The 17,243-nt window shown below is 41.1% G+C and overlaps 1 protein-coding gene across 7 annotated transcripts in view; it reads left to right on the plus strand.

Annotated features, from left to right (window-relative positions):
* Positions 1 to 17,243, plus strand: part of DGKI (diacylglycerol kinase iota) — a 251,571-nt gene that overhangs the window by 187,257 nt on the left and 47,071 nt on the right. For all 7 annotated transcript variants that reach the window (XM_083572279.1, XM_083572283.1, XM_083572280.1 and 4 more), the window contains 2 exons: positions 9,718 to 9,797; positions 10,455 to 10,499. In XM_083572279.1, the coding sequence (XP_083428405.1) occupies positions 9,718 to 9,797; positions 10,455 to 10,499 (125 nt within the window). The remainder of the gene's footprint in view (positions 1 to 9,717; positions 9,798 to 10,454; positions 10,500 to 17,243) is intronic.

Raw genomic sequence — 17,243 nt, forward strand, 5'->3', positions numbered from 1 at the left:
GCCGGGTTTATAGAATCATAGAATCATAGAATGGTAGAGTTGGAAGGGACCCTGAGGATCATCTAGTCCAACCCCCTGCAATGCAGGAATATGCAGCTGTCCCAGACGGGGATCAAACCTGCAACCTTGGCATTATCAGCACCATGCTCTAACCAACTGAGCTAAGTCCCTAAGTCCCTATGGGTTTAGTCAACAGCCATTTGCTGCCAGCTCCTGCCTTCTTTGCTTTGTGCTCCACAGAACCCGAGTGCATTCCTGATGCCTGGCAATGTGGCTTTTATGAGGGAAAACATTGGGCAAGAAGATTTGTGTGCATTTATAGCATCTCCTGCCCTCCAAACTTATAGCTTGGCGCCATTTTGAAAGAGGCAGTCGGGACTTCCTCTGTGTTTACCAGCACGTTTTCTTTTAAAATGCTGCTTCTGTAGTTGGACGCTTCCTGAAAACAGAAACCAGCTGATCCTTCTATGACGTTTAGTCCTTTGTTGCAAGAAACAATCTCCAAAGCAGACACGATCATTATAGGTATACAGTGGTACCTCTGGTTGCAAATGGGATCCGTTCCAGAGGCCCGTTCACAACATGAAAAGCCTGCAACCTGAAGTGCCGTATCTGCGCAGGTGCGCGGTGCAATTTGGTGCTTGTGCACATGTGCGAAGCGCAATTTAGTGCTTCTGCGCATGCGCGAGCGGTGAAACCCAGAAGTAACCCTTTCCAGTACTTCTGGGTCGCCGTGGGATACAACCTGAAAAAAAGTAACATGAAGCAAACGTAACATGAGGTATGACTGTAATGGTTGAGCAAACAGGGAATCAAGAAAAGCCCTGAAGATAGAGATCTGGTGTGGCAATGCATAGCTGTGGTGGATAAGGCAAAAGTAGCAACTCCTCTTTTCAGAGCAAGCAGGCCACTTGTTTGGAATAAACCCATACCATATGGATATTGCCATCATGCCCTGCTGGTGCACTTTCTTGAGACATCTGGCAAGTCTGCACGGAATGGCGAAAGACTGAATCACACACTTCATTCTGGCATATGAACAATACAAATGTCTTATACCATAAGGGCCTCATGCAAATACCCTTGCAGTCATGGAGAAGATTCCCATTAATTTTCCTGATTCTCAGTTAAGACCTTATCAACCTCGAACTTCACAGCTCCGCTGAGAAAAACAATACACAATTTCTGGGAGAAAGTACTGTAGCAATTAATGGTCACGTTCAATCAATGATGCAGAAGTCCAAGGGAGAGGTCAGCCAATCTGGCGATGCTGTTGATGGCAACACCTTAAAATGAAGTCCTTTTCCTTGGTGACATGCACAGAGTCATTAATCAGTGCAGGATGTGGCTGTTTGCGATAACAGTTTAATAGAGTCTTGTTCATGCATCTGGCTCATTATTCATATTCAATTACAAGGACGGCTGTTTGTTATGTAACAAAGCTGCAGCTTCCTTTTTTTACAATATGGGATTCCCTGGTAATTACTGGATGGCAAATCTTCTAATTGGTTTGCTTATCTTCTTGTAGAAATATGGTTATTCTGTTTAGACAGTTTTATGCTCCCACACACACACACCCAACACACACACACACACACACTTTTCACTGTTCACTGGTACTCTTTCCCAGAGTTGAAAGATGATGGTCTCAATAATGGGAGCACAGGTTCTTCTAACAAGACTAGTGCCAGCTCTTGCTACATATTTCCACCCAGAAAATTAAAGCCTTCGTCATGGGTTTGCCAAACATTCTTCATGAAGATAATTGTTAGGGTTTGTGGGGAGAAAGCATATTAATTATTGAAATTATGCTAGCTAATGTCGACTGCCTGGTTTGTGGTGGGAGAGCTGTCTTGGATAGTGCTGAGCAGAACTCTTCATTGAGGAGAATCATTTGCCTGAGGAAAAAAATTGCCAGATTGCAACAGCAGAGGTGATTCACCTTTGTAACGTTGTGGCGTGGTGCACAACAGTACCTCCAACACAATGGGGCAGTTTGGACATCATGATAAACCTTTGTTTATTGGAGGGACATGGAAGAAGACATTTAGGGACTGTAGACTTGCTTTCTGCTCCCAGCTGTGAGCATCACCTCTGTGGAGAAGATAAGGAAAATAGCCAGTGGAAGCAATGGACTAAGACATGGGAGACTAGGCTTCAAATCCCCACTTGGTCATGAAACTCACTGGGTAGCTTTGGCCCAGCAACAGTCTCTCAGTCTAGCCTACCTCACAAGGCAGGATATAAATCTAACAATAAATAGCCTTTGACTTACCCATTCATGCTCCCCTCTCCAGTGGTGAAGGTATTGGAATCCTTTTCTTCAGTTTTTGAAGAAAACAGCTTGTTTCATTTGAACCTGGCAAACTATGATTCACCTTATCTGTAGTTTGTTTTAAACCAGCCCTGGAAAACACCGATTTATTAGACCTAGAGGGGTTCGACAATAGGTTCGGCTGGCACGCCTATTTATGGCAAAACAAAGAAAAAGTACATAAAGGGTTTTCAAGTCATATTATTATATGAAGTGTGGGAGAAAAATAAAAAACTCCTAGAATGGAAAACACCCTGGTGGCTATCACCAACTGATATTTTAATAACTAAAAAAGTAAATATGGAAGGAGAAAGGCTGACCTATGAAGACCTACTGATAAGATCAGAAAGCGGATGGAAGATGAGAACATATGAGGAGCTGAAAGATAAATTAACAGGCTGGTTACAATTCCATCAAATAAACGCAGCATGGATAGAAGATAAAAAAGTAGGGATGAACGAGAAGAAATCCAAATTTCAGATACAAATAATTGAAGGTAAATCCAAATTATTATCCAAAATGTATAATATATTATTAGAATGGGACACCAAAGATGAAGAAATAAAGGAGGTCATGACAAGATGGGCAATGGATCTGGGATACAATATAGAATATGATAAGTGGTTGAAATTATGGACTAGTGGAATGAAATTCACGGCATGTGTCACACTTAGGGAAAATTTGGAAAAGATGATGTATAGGTGGTACATTACAACGGCAAAACTAGGGAAAATGTATAAAACAGGAAATAAGATCTGCTGGAAGTGTAAAATCAAAGAAGGTAATTTTTTCCATATGTGGTGGACATGCGACGAAATGAAGAAATATTGGGAACTTACTTATAATGAGCTAAAAAAAATATTTAAATATACATTTCCCAAAAGACCAGAGGCCTTCCTACTTGGAATAATTGGGGATGAAATCAAAAAAGAAGATAAGACATTATTCCAGTATGCTACAGCTGCCGCTAGAATATTAATTGCCCAAAATTGGAAAAATCCAAACACCCCAGCAATCAGAGATTGGCAAACAAAATTATTTGAATTTTTTGAAGTAGCAAAAATGACACAAAAAATCAGAAACCAAAAAAATACAAAGTTTATTAGCGACTGGAATAAATTTATGATATACATTGAAGGGAATTATAGAAACCTAAAAACTATAGCAGGTTCGATATAGATCTTACGATGTGTAAATCATTAACAATTATCAGCTGCAGGAGAAAGAAATCATTTATACCAAGAAGCCTGAAATCGGGAGGGATGGAGGTCAATAGGTGTGTAGAGGAATGATTTAAGCATTTAAAGATATAAAGATTTAAGTGTGAAGACAAAGAACTGTAACGGAAACTGATGTTATTTTTATGTTATGTTTGGATATTTATTTATTTTTTGTAACTGTTGATTTGTTTTTCCTTTTGGTTATTTAAGTGAAACTCAATAAAAAGAAATTAAAAATAATAATAATAAACCAGCCCACTTATAACTAAGAGTTATGAAGACAGCTTAGCTTAACAAACCACAGTTAAGATTAATCACAGTTTAGGGTTCATGTGTACTGCTAAACCATGGTTAATCAAAAATGGAAGTGAAAGCTTCATCTCCTTGTGGATGTGCCACAGGAGGAGTGAGAAGGGCGAGGAGACCACGAGTCTTTGACTTGCTATGGCTTCTCCCATCATGTTAAAACAGGAATAAGCAATGTGGGACCCTCTAGATGTTGTTGCACTTCAATTGCTATCAGCCTAAGCCATCATGACCAGTGCTGGTGGGATAATTGGAGTTGTAGTTCAGCAACACCTGGAGGGCATCACTTTGGCTTCCCCTACATTAAGTCATGGTTTACTAGGATGTCCAGTCCAGCTTATTGTGGATGTCTCTCTTTTGCGGAAAAAGCTGTAGATCAGTCTCCAAATGCGTGGGTCATGACTCTTTCCCAATGTTCCCCTTACAATCTTGCCCACCTAAATAGGCAGTAAATGATGAAAATCATAACATAGAAACCTGTTTAAGAATGAGCCATTTTATTATCCCTTTGGGAGCCCTGCAGGAAAGCTATTAAGATTTTTGCCTGAGACATGTCTTCATGATGGAGCATCAAATACTTCGACACCAGCGTAATAACCTGGATCATCCAAACTCAGAGTAAATAAATTTTGCTCTTCTTGTTTGCTTGAAATACCAATTTGATTCTATCAGTGGCCTCATCTGAAATTGAATTTTTTTACTCCTGCATCCAACTCGTCATACATGCTGTTCAGAGAAGATTAATCTGGGCTCCACTGGAGGTAGACAACTCATTTTTGAAATCCTTCCAAGAAATTAAATGATTCCATACTTTCCTTTGTAATATTGAAACAACCATTTTTTTTACCTTATTTTACCCCATTTTTGTTACTCACTCCACTATTTTATTTTAGTTCTTTCTGTCTCCCATCAGAGCACTTTGGTGATAGAATGGAACAATATTCTTATAAGAGGTACAGGTATTCACTTAGGACAGTAAATGTGTGTGTGTGTGTGTGTATGCTTGAGAGGTAATCCAATTCAAGTTCCTTCACTTTAACCAAATCATTCCCCAAAGATGAATTTGTCCAACCAAATTGCTTAGTTCATTTGTTCTTTAATGGTAAGCGTTCTTCTGATACAACAGTTTCCACCCGGTGAGTAATTTTGGAATGACTTCCAAAATCTCAATATAGGTGAATGTCACATCAAAGGGAAGCAAAATGAATTAGTGGAGAAAGTAACAAAAATCTTAAATTTCTAATTTTTAAATTAGGCTTATTGTCTTAATAGCTGAAAGGTGCTCAAAAATGTGTGGGTAGTACTTGGTGAAACATCAGAAACTGAAAAAGCACTTGAGAATGAGTTTAATTCACCAGATAGAAGGGGCTTCATTCATCCCTTTGGCTACTTATCCATAGAAGACTTTGCTGTTGTATCTTCCAAGTGTCAAATCCTTTCCTCCTCAGAAGTCCTGGGTGACTTGAATTCTGGAGGCAGTTACATGAAATAATCTGATCTATACAAATAGGCTCAATTTGCATAATTTATTTTAATTGTAACATTTTCATCAGGAATGGGAACCTGTGGCTCTCCACAGGTATGGCCAATGAACAGGGATGATGGGACCTGTAGACTGACAACATCTGGAGGGCCACAGGTTCCCCATCCTGGCATCACATAGTAACTGCCAGTTGTATGCTACTGGCAAGGCCAGGCTGAGTCAAGCAGCTGTGCCCAAATATAGATCTGGAGCATCTGACTCTGACCTCTAGTTCAGAGTCTGTAAAGCCAGTGCACCAAAGCTAGAAGCTGGAGCCTGATGTTCAGCAAAGAAAAGCTACTGCTCTGGATTTTCCAGAAGGCAGAAGAAGACAAACCTCCTAGTGTCAATGCCAGTCTGGTCGACCCAAAGGAGTGTTTCTGTGCTTAGGTCTAACCATATGCCATGACGAATGCATTGCCAACTGCTGACCTGTGTTTTCTCCTCATTCTCCCCAGTGACGCAGTTCCAGGATGGCACAAAATCAGTATGTGGCATTCTCCGGCAGCTATTGGGGCCACAGTGTCCCCTCCCCTCTTTAAAAGTATTTTGTAGAAGTACCAGTCAGTTGGGAGCTGTGATTTAAGTTCCCCACAAGGACCCAGGATGATGATGCACCAGGAGCATTATGGGAAATTAAATTGGCAGTTCCTAGAACTGACAGAGCACTTCATCCCACCACCACATAAGCCTACTAGCGGCTGTGTGTGTGTGTGTGTGTGTGTGTGTGTGTGTATTTTCTACCTGTGAGCACTTTGCCAAGGGCTGATTTGAACCTGGAGTTTGTCCAGATTACCGAAGGCACAAGCGATGTGATGTCACCGTGCTCAGAATTACCGTATTTTTCGCTCTATAAGACGCACCAGACCACAAGACGCACCTAGTTTTGGGAAGTGGAAAAAAATAAAAAAAATATTCTGAATCTCAGAAGCCAGAACAGCAAGAGGGATCGCTGCGCAGTGAAAGCAGCAATCCCTCTTGCTGTTCTGGCTTCTGGGATAGCTGCGCAGCCTGCATTCGCTCCATAAGACGCACACACATTCCCCCTTACTTTTTAGGAGGGAAAAAGTGAGTCTTATAGAGCAAAAAATACGGTAAGTAGCCCCTGTCAGCAGCACTCGGCCAAAAATGGAATGACTGCTTTGTTTCGGCGTAATATTTCAGAAGGCGAAATGGAGCTCTTGCTTCTGATAAAAACACACTCATTTCCCCTGTGCTGAAAAGTTTAATAGAAGAAAATAGCACGAGAATTTATGAACCAGCTCTCTCTTAGCCCACTTACAGGAACAGCAGTGATGTACTGGTTATTGTTGTAAAAAGATAGAAACCAGCAGCTAATGAGGAAGCATCAAAACGAGATCCCAGCAAGCCCTTAAATCATAGTTCTTCAAATACTTCTTTTTTATGGCATGATAAGCTAACCAATAATAGTATGCAAGCAGACTTTACTCTGTCAAAGAAGCAAAGTTTGACAGCCATGTCCATTTCACATCTTATCAGTGCCTTGATGTCACTTTTGAAAACTTCTGACATTTGCACTAAGAACAGGGATGAAGAGAACCCTTTTCAAACCGGGGTCTGTATTCCCTAATTTCAAGGGTCTTATGCCATTGGTGGGCAGGGCAATGGATGTGACACTGATGCTCACCTTCGTACAGTCCAGCCATGCAAAAGTAAGTGGCTTCTACAGTTAGCATCTCTTCATTCAGACATGCAAGAAGCATTGTTATAGTTCAAGTGGACGTTCTAGCCAGGCAAAAGAGCTGGATGATAATGATCACCTGGAGGATAATGCATGAAATGAGTTATTGCATTTCATGGTCTTTGTGGATACACTGCTTATATTTTAATATTTTCTTCTGTAAATGTGTGTATAGATACTTGGCAAATGAGAATTTTCCTTAATGCTTCTGATGAAGTGGGCTGTAGTCCACGAAATCTTATGCCACTGCAGTTGTTTGTTAATTTTTCTTTAAAAAGATCCTTCTCAATATTTATGTATCTGCAGTTGAGTTTCTGCCCAGTTAATGAAAGAGACGTGAGAGGCACAAGGAGGGCTTGGTCACTTAATTTGATAGTGTCAGTAGTGGCTAGTGTCTGCAGATCTAACTTGATAGGCATCTTCTGAAAAGTCTCTCTGGAGCATCTCACCCATGGACTGCATTTAACACGTCTTGATGCCAGTGGTCTATTACTAGGGTATTTATCCCCTTTCACATGAATAGGACAAAGTACTTCCACATTAGAGGGCTGCACTGATTAATGTTGAGAACAGTATCCTTGTTGCTTAAAGTAGCATTGTGCAACACTTGATTTATTGGGGGAAAGGTAGGGGGCTTTTAATGAAATACAGAAACTTCATACCCTGTTTCTTTCTCATTTTCATCAAATCACTCCTTGTCCCCTTCAACTGCCTTCGAAATATTATAGCTATGGGTTACAAGAGAAGGGGGCCAGGTCCCACCTGCCTTGTATTCTGAGCACTAGCACAGAAGCTAAATTAAAGAGATGTATGGAAAGGTAAACAGAGTGAAAATACATGGGGAAAAATATTAGCCTGCTGTTGCTTCTTATGCTTTTAAAAGCTCTGCATTAAACAAAGTGCCAACTGCAGACTATTCATTAATTTCCAGCATGGCAGAAATGAATGTCAGAAACAGTCCTTTAATTCTTAAGCCATTGCAGCCAGCTTAGAGCTCATAATATGATCAACCGTAAGCAGTTTGTGATGAGTTTGATAGAAGAAAACTAAATTGTTTAATGATGCATCAATATGTAATCTTGAAGGTTTTCCATCTGTTAGAGGAATTTAAAGCTCTCCCATGTATTTGAATTGCACTGAGTATGTATTTTTGAAATAGAGTTGTTGTTATTCAGTTTCTGTGCGCTACAAAAATACAGTGCCAATGATGCCTGGGTTAGTTTATTCTTAAACTGTTCCAGCACTGTTGTCAATGCTGCTGGGTAGGGAGGTCCATGCTCATACACACTCTTGCAAAGGTGGAAGGATTAGCAGTATTAGGGCAAAGAGCATAATTCACTAAGAAATTCTACTGCACACTGAATGGGAGCTATGCAAGAACTACTGTGGTTCTACACTAGGGATGGACAACTGCAACCCTCCAGATATTATTGAACTCCAGCTCCCATCAGCCCCAGCCTGCAGGACCAATAGTGAGGGGCGATGGGACTTGTAGTCCAGCAACATCTGCAGGGTCACAGGTTCCCTGCTCCTACGCAGCTCTGATTCACTTCAGTGGGAATTGAACAGGAGAACCTCCTGGTGGATTGTGTTCAAAGCTCCTAGGAGACACGTGCAATTTCTTTTCTGTGATTTTTGCTTTTCTACAAATGGGGATAAATGACCAGATGTTAATGAAACCCAGTGTTTCCATGGTGTTTTGAACTGCTTTACTGGATTTGCTCACAAATTTATTGACAGCTGCACGAGTTATTATAGCTAGGAAGTGGAAGGGGCAAGGTGAATATAAAATGGAAGAGTCGTATAAAGAGGTGCGGGACATTAGCTATTAATGATAAATTAACACACGCTGTTAGGGTAAGATGGGGAATATGCAGGAGAAATGATTTTGAGGAGATATGGAGGGTGTTTGTAGAATTTCTACTGTTAAAACGAAAGGGTCAAAACATCGCAAGAGGTGTTGAAATTTTGGGAGTCTGGATAGTTAAAATGGAATGGTCTCAGGGGTGGGGTGCACAATTTATTCTTATTTATTTATTATTACTTTGTCAAAATAACAAATATTTTTTAAAAAAAGAATAAATAAATTGCTTTACTTTGATTCCCCATGCTCTTTACATTACTAAAACTCATGAAAGCCTGCTCCATGAACAATGGTGTATGTAGCATGAAAATTTCTACTCTCTCTCTCTGTGGGAATAATGTGAAATATAGTAATGTCACTTTATGTTGTCGTGAACAGCCTTGACTGGATTTTCTGAATGAATCCTGATTTTTTATTATTAACTATGCTGAGGTGATCACAGTTGAGATACCTCTATTTTAAAGTATGACTGCAATCTAGTACATGTTTCCTTGGAGTAAAACCCATTGTCTTTCTAGGTTGGTGTGCACCAGGCACACCGTAGGTGGCAAACCTATAACCCTCCAGGTGTCGTTGGACTCCAACTCAGTAAGCATGATCAATTTTCAGGGATGATGGGAGTTGTAGTCCGCCAATATCTGGAGGACCACAGGTCAAACGAGCCTTGTTGTATAGGGTTGTGCTGCTAAAAAGATTGCACAGTACTGTGATTTCTTTCTGTTTTGCAATGTGCTGTAATTATTATTATTACTATGATTATTATTATTACTATGATTATTATTCCTGTAGCTATTCCTCTGGGAATGATAGTTGTCAGAGGAGACTGTGATTTGGAGACCTGTCGCATGTATGTGGATCGTCTAGAGGAGGTGAGTTGCCGCAAATTACACACATGTACACAGGTATTCAGGGCCGGATTTAGGTTTGATGAGGCCCTAGGCTACTGAAGGTAATGTCCAGCTGTCCTTTGTAAAAAAAAAATTGTTGCTGTTTTTTGTGCTGAATATATGCTATATGGTAATTTATGGACCTAATAGGTATCTAAAACCATTTGCACATAACAAAATATGTACCATATTTTATCAAAGTAATTGTTGAACTGAAATACAATTAAGCAGAAGTATATTTATAGTGAAATACAATTAAGAAGAAGTATATTAATAGTGAAATAATTATTAAGCTCTAACTTAAAATGATTTTTTATTCATAACAAACTTAATAATGCAAACACATTGGCATTTGGCAATAACAAAAGTTCCTTTAGAAACACAGTTTACAAAGACTCATAATCTAGTCTCTATAAACTTGCTATAACATGAAATTATAAATAGCAGAATGTAGGCTCCTTATATAGGGCCCCATTACTTACATCATAGGAGCCTACACAACATTTTGTGACATGTCTGAACAATAATAAATGAAGAAGTTTGTATATGGCAACAAGTTAGCAAGGATGTTTGGAAAATGATGGAGGCTGAGGCTGGTTTGGGACTAACCATTCATTGTTTTGATCTTCCTCCCTCTAGGATTTACAATCCGTAAGTTCAACAACACAGAGAGTCCACTACCAGGTACAACATAAATGGTTCCCAGTCTTTTTAAAAGTCTCTATTGTCCTTGTCTCTAAGTTTTCCAGCTAGCTTTGCCATTTCAGCGTAGTCCATCAGTTTTTCTTGCCATTCTTCTTTAGTTGTTATCTTGTCTTCTTTCCATTTTTGGGCTAGTAATATCCTAGCTGCTGTTGTGGCATACATGAATAGTCCTCTATATTTTCCTGGCAAGTCTTGACCTATAATTCCTCGCAAAAGAGGACATGACTCTTGAGAGAGGGCAAAGCCACATTCGCTTCCTTTTTATATAATATTTTCAGCTCGTGCAAAGATCACCTGCAGCAGTTTCTGTTTGCATTTACAATCTGTTTTTGAAGGCTCATCCTCCAGCGTGCATTTTAAATATAATCTCGTCTGATTCACGGAGTTGCATTTTTAATCTTGTTTCGCCTTAAGGAACATTCTCTTGTTATCACCTTCATGCACTTTCCACATAATTTTCCCCAGCACACGCTAAAATGAAGAGTTTAATAAAGTATAGCTCCAGCAAGGGGACCTACCTTATAAAAAGAGAGAGAGGTGTTCTACATTTTTGAATTTTCTCATGTAGAATAAGGGCTCGTGCCATTAAGATCAGCTGGGATGGTCTCAGGCCAGTCTTTGCTGCTCTTTCCAAAGTGTGAAAAATCAATAAAAGGTGAAGTTAGTAATGGATCATTTCTTTCAGAGTGTTTCGTTTCCAAAAAATAGGTACATCAGACATTTGCATTGAATAGGTATTATCGTTTCCACCACCACCATCATTATTTAATATATTACCTGCCGTTCACCAGCAAGTCCCAGTGTGAATTACTACAGTTTAAGAACAAAACAGTGAAAACTGTTCTTCCAAGGACCCTCAGTAACACAAGGAAACTGCAATTTTTTTTACTGAGTGTCCCTTCATAAAAAAGTAACATTTCAAACCTGATCCAATTAAAGTTGTGACTCCAGACCGAATTAGACATGACATTAAATGCATGAACACAACTGACATTTTTATTATTATTACATAAATAGTAAATCTTGAGTTATACCAAGTCCCACGAGATGGACTGTTACTGTAGTATATAATATATACTGTAGTATTTAATTATTATTATGTATTTGTTTATCCCCCTCCCCCCTTTTCCCTTATGGGATTCAAGGAAACTTGAAGAAAGAAACAAGAATCACTAAAAACTTAGGGGGGGGGAACCGTTAAAAAATTAAACATTAATAAAATTAAAACTATATACATAGATAACATCTGTTTAAAACATACATATAATTACAATAACAACTGTAGTACTTATATGACCCCCATCTGCAGTGAGAAGTGAATATCAGGACAAAGGTTCGAGACTCGTGTTTTCCCTAACATCATAGATTTTCATGGCGCATAAAAGTTTTTAATTGGGGAACATTCAATAATATGATCCCCCACCAGCAACCTGAAATTCTACAGTCCAGAAATGGGTTTATAATCTCATCTCTTATCTGTGAGGACTATACTTCTGTTGCAACTAACCTGGAGCCTTGACACTCTTCCTTGCAGCTAGCATTTCATAGGTGAGGGTCATCGTCTTTGACGGTTTGCCATTGAAATGGTCCCAGTCTCTTTTTAATCCACATTGTGGAGAGGGGTAATGTAAAATATGAACTGGAGGGGGATGGGACAATGAAGTCGTTGCAGATGCTTGAAATGAGATTTCTTCCAAGACCTGCACATTTCGGAACAAATCCTTCCTTGGGGCGCTTTTGAACAGCAATTCTCATCAACAGCAAGGGAATTATTGTTGCATTCACTGCAGAGTTCTTTGCTTTTGATGAGGACTGCTGTTAAGAAGTGCTACAGAGGAAAGGCCCTGTTCTGAAATGTGTCGGGCTTGGAAGAAATCTCGTTTCAAGCATATGGAATTGCTTCCTTTCATCTTCCCTGTTTTTGGTGCTTTCCAAGTTTTGTGGTTGGTAAAATATGAACTGCCATATTGCCTTCCCTCTGGTGATGGATGTCTCCACCTGTACCAATTAGATTGGCTTGGACAGAAGTCAAGCTTTTTCCCCCACCTGCAAAGTGCTTCTCAATGTAATGCTTTGAAAAGGGCTTCTGAAGACCCCTGGGAGCAAAGAAAGTCACCTGACATCATTGTGATGTCAGGTGATAAGTAAGTGGCTCTCCCCACCTGTCAAATGTGGCCCACAAAGGGTTGAGAAAATCATGATTTGGCCTCCCAGGCAGATCCACTTCCCCACCCCTGATGTATATCAATGAATCACCCACCCAGTTCCGCAAGTGAGCCTCTTCGAATGCTCTTGTGCATCATCAGTACTTGATTATTACTCATTTTGAATGGACTCCTAGATTCTCTTCAATTTCCCAGGGAGTTATTTATGTATTCTCTGAGCATCTCTTTGAGCTCTCAACCCAAAGCAGCATTGTCTTGTTATCAACTTGGTATGAATTATAGAGAGAAAGACGGACAGTACCTGTGCTCGAGCCTTTTAGTTAATAGAACTATCTTCCTGTCTCACTAATAAGGTGTCTGGGGCACTTTTAGATCTCATAAACAAAGTACATTTCATTCTTGGGGCTCCCTGGAGTTTGGAATGGGGAGAGTCAGCAGATAGCATCACCATGAACCCAGCTGCAAATGAGAAACTTGCCTCCAGATGCTGATTTGTGTTCCCTTCCTTTTTGTGTGTGTTGCTTGCTGCAGTATGTTTAATACATAGACGTCCACCCTCATGTAAGTGAGAGCTCCACCTCCCTCTGGTTCAGCTGCTGTGTTTGGGTTGCCTTCTACAAAGTTACAGGGAGAGAGTCAATAGATTCCGTCTCCGAGCGGATGTCTGCCAAAAGCAAAGGCTGCATTGGCTGTGCAGCTGCGCCCGGGAATCTCCCCTCCCCTCTTCTTGTCAAACTATCTTCATCTGAGTTATCAAAGTCAGTGTTTCTCGTATATTCCTCATTCTCTGCATCTTTTACCTAAAGCAGTGTCTGCACTCAAGTTAATTAGTAGATCAGCCGAGCAACAACTGCACTCTTCTCTGCAGCGGAGCCAGCAGTTCTATGTGTGAGGCTGGCACCGCTGCGCCAGCAATCAATGCAGTTTTTTGGGGTGCCAAAAAAATGTGGTTAGGGATGGAGAGGTGCTGTGTCCCAGAATCCTGTAAGAGATCCCAAAGGATGCCTCTCAAAGTGCAGCCATAGCTGAACCTTTCTGTCTGCAATGTGGGATGCATCGAATATTTCAGGGTCTATCCTGTGGTTTATTTCCACCACTTTCAGTTGTACAATGTACCCTGGAGCTTCCTTCTTTCTGTCCTTTGGTGCCCATCACATCACAATTTTTAGGATTAACTGAGAATTCCTGTGCTGCAAGAACAATTACTGCTGGGGTCCACAGCAAAATGCTGTCGGATGGAGGTTTGCTGCTCAGTGCCCCAGCCAGTGAAAAATTCTATCTTCCAGAAGAATCTATCCTCTCCCACCTGCAGTTTTCTTCCCAGCCCCCCTCCAGACTTTCAGTGTGCTGAGGCAGCTGAGCATGCTCAGTCCTTATTGGACCATTTTATTTTTGGGGATGGCAGGGGTTGCCCCCTTAACACCCCCCCTAAACTTGGTACTTCTGCAAACTGCATAGATGTGCATGCTGCTATCATCCTCCTCTTTTACACTGGGCATGATTTAGCTATAATCCTGTTGACACTCACCAAGTGAGGTTGGTGGTTGTGGTGGTGATGATAATCAATTAATTAAGGTATTACAAATTCCCCATAATTCCCCAGGGCTTGCTGTTTTCCAGAGAAAGTAAACACTCTGAAACTCGCACTCAGAGCAGGATTCATGCCTAAACGTAGGAAGGAGAAGCCATCCTTTGGTTGATTCTGGTGTGTGAAGTGGATGGAGGATTTATGTGATAGAAATAGTTCTTGCAAAAGCAGCACAAGTCAGGCTTTGCTTCTGGGTTTGCCATATCTTTGAATCTCCTGGGAGCTTGCATGAGAAGGGTGTCGGGAGCATCATTTACTTCCCCATCCTGCATAACGAAGGAGGGAAGTGGATGATAGATAGACGACTTAAAACAAGCCCGGAGGCAGCAGCTAATAAGACGAATCTTGCAGCTTCTCATGGGACCGACGTAAAGGCCATTAACCACCGGCAGAAATCTCATGCCAAGCTAATGAGCATCAGCCCGGTCGTGAGAAATTAGAGATGGAGTCTTTCAATGAATTAAACCCTAATTGTTGTAACAGTATGGTTTTAGAAATTGCCCAGGCAGAGAGGGCTGGCTTCTTGCACACCAAGAATGCATGAGCCAAGAACAGTTGTTTTTTTGGAGTCGACCACAATCCAGATGGTATTTACAGTTCAGTTGCATATTTTTGGCCATGGTGCTATATCTTTCTTCAAAGCTGGCTTCGTTTACTAGCTAAGAGCCTCTAGCAGGCTGCAATGTTTAAACAACCACAACATGGGACAGGCTAGTGCTCCACATTTGTTTACTTTTCTCGGTGCACATTTTAGAGGCTGTATTTTAAAACTAAACACCCATTTAACATAACTCAGAAGATTTGACCAATGCCATCAATGGCTAGCCATGATGCTGTATAATTGCTCCACTGCTGAAGGCTGTATGCCTCTTAACATCAGTTTCCGTGGAGCACAAATGCGGGAGAGTGCTGTTGTGCTTGTATCTGGCTACCAAGCTTCCCGCAGGGATCTAGTTGATCACGGTGAGAAGAGGACACAGGGCTGGATGAGCCTTTGGTCTGCTCCTCTAGTTATGTTCTTATGACACTGGCAATACATTATTGACCCGGTTACTGACTGCTCAGCTTATATGCAATTATTCTCATATAGATTCACAATAGCCCAGTATAATCCATCACAACATTCAGAAATACCCATAGGAGTGATTCTCACTACTGAAAATTGGCCTGGCTGTGTGGCAAGCTCCAGGTATCGTACAATTGGCTGAGCAACCATCCGTCACGGCATGGCATGTCCAGATAGATTTTCAATCTGCAATGAAAGTGTGTGGGTGTAATCGTCATTGCAGCCTAAAAACCAATTGGGGAAAATAATAATCTGACAAATGCATGGCTGTTTGGCTCACTCATTGATTTTATTGTCCAGCCGGGGGCAATTTTTCAGTCATGTGAATCTACCCCGAAGAGTTCATTCATGCATGCATGTCACTCAGTGGCTCACACCTGAATGTGTGAGGTGATTTCTTTGGAAAGTGTTGCTTGGGAGATTCCATGGAAGCTCTTCTCTGGAAAACTGACTGGTGCTGAGACTGGTTCAGTATTGGCTACACAGATTGGCAGCAGCTCTCCAGAGTTTCAGACAGGAGCCCATCATTTCCTACCTGGAAATGCGAGGGGTTTAACCTGGCACATTTTGCAAGCAAAGTATGTGCTTTTCCCATGAGCCTTTCCCTTTCTGTACTGTTTCCCACATGCAAGTGTCCCTAGTGGTTGTTGCCATTATCACCTGGTGGATAGGCATGTGGGAGCTCACTTTCCATATACAATCCTGATTAAGCATTTAAATTCACAATAAAGCAATATTTGCAAAAGTTTAATACAGTGGTACCTCGGGTTAAGTACTTAATTCATTCCTGACGTCAGTTCTTAACCTGAAACTGTTCTTAACCTGAAGCACCACTTTAGCTAATGGGGCCTCCCACTGCTGCCGTGCCACCAGAGCAGGATTTCTGTTCTCTTCCTGAAGCAAAGTTCTTAACCCGAGGTACTATTTCTGGGTTAGCGGAGTCTGTAAACTGAAGCATATGTAACCTGAAGTGTCTGTAACCCGAGGTACCATTGTATTGTAGCTGTTGCTGGACCATACCTTAGGCAGCACCCAGAGCATGGGTAGGCAAACTAAGGCCCAGGGGCCGGATCCAGCCCAATTGCCTTCTAAATCTGGCCCACACACGGTCCGGGAATCAGTGTGTTTTTACATGAGTAGAATGTGTCCTTTTATTTAAAATGCATCTCTGGGTTATTTGTGGAGCATAGGAATTCGTTCATCCCCCCCCCCCCAATATAATCCAGCCCCCCACAAGGTCTGAGGGACAGTGGACCGGCCCGCTGCTGAAAAAGTTTGCTGACCCCGCCCACCACTTCCTCATCACCGGAACCCTGTGTTTACTTGAAGTAAAGCCATTTTTCACATGCAATCCTAAGCATGTTTATTTGAAGGCTAACTCTGTAATATCAACAGGACTTTGTAGGAAACATGTTGCTAGACAAAGCAATCCCTCCAGCTATCACCTTGAAAATAACTTTTAGGTTAAATGCAGTTAATAACCATATCTGCACCAACATTTCAGTGGCAGGATTTATGATAAAATAAAACTGCTATTGCAGGATGCCCACGAGATAACTGATATCTGCTATACGCTATATTACTCAGTGTTAAGTGTGATGGATAAGTGTCTGAAGTGTGTTTTCCTCACCTTTGCACCAGGCCTAGCAAACTCAGTCCAATCCATCCTGTGAGTCAAGACTCGCTCCCATTAACCTTCTCACTCAGAAGGAGGAAGAAATTCCTATTGCCTGATGTTGATGTATTTCATATTATTTGCAACTATGCGAACGGTGCAGTGTTACGGAAATATATTAAGACTCAGAAAAACTGTTCTTTGCCCAAGGGGACACACTTCTCTGCATTAAATAAATAAGTGGGAGGGGAGTTAACAAGGTAGCTAATCCTGGGGATTTGACTGTAAC

This window comes from Podarcis filfolensis (genome assembly GCF_964270895.1).
Source record: "Podarcis filfolensis genome assembly, chromosome: 10".
Classification (NCBI taxonomy): domain Eukaryota; kingdom Metazoa; phylum Chordata; class Lepidosauria; order Squamata; family Lacertidae; genus Podarcis; species Podarcis filfolensis.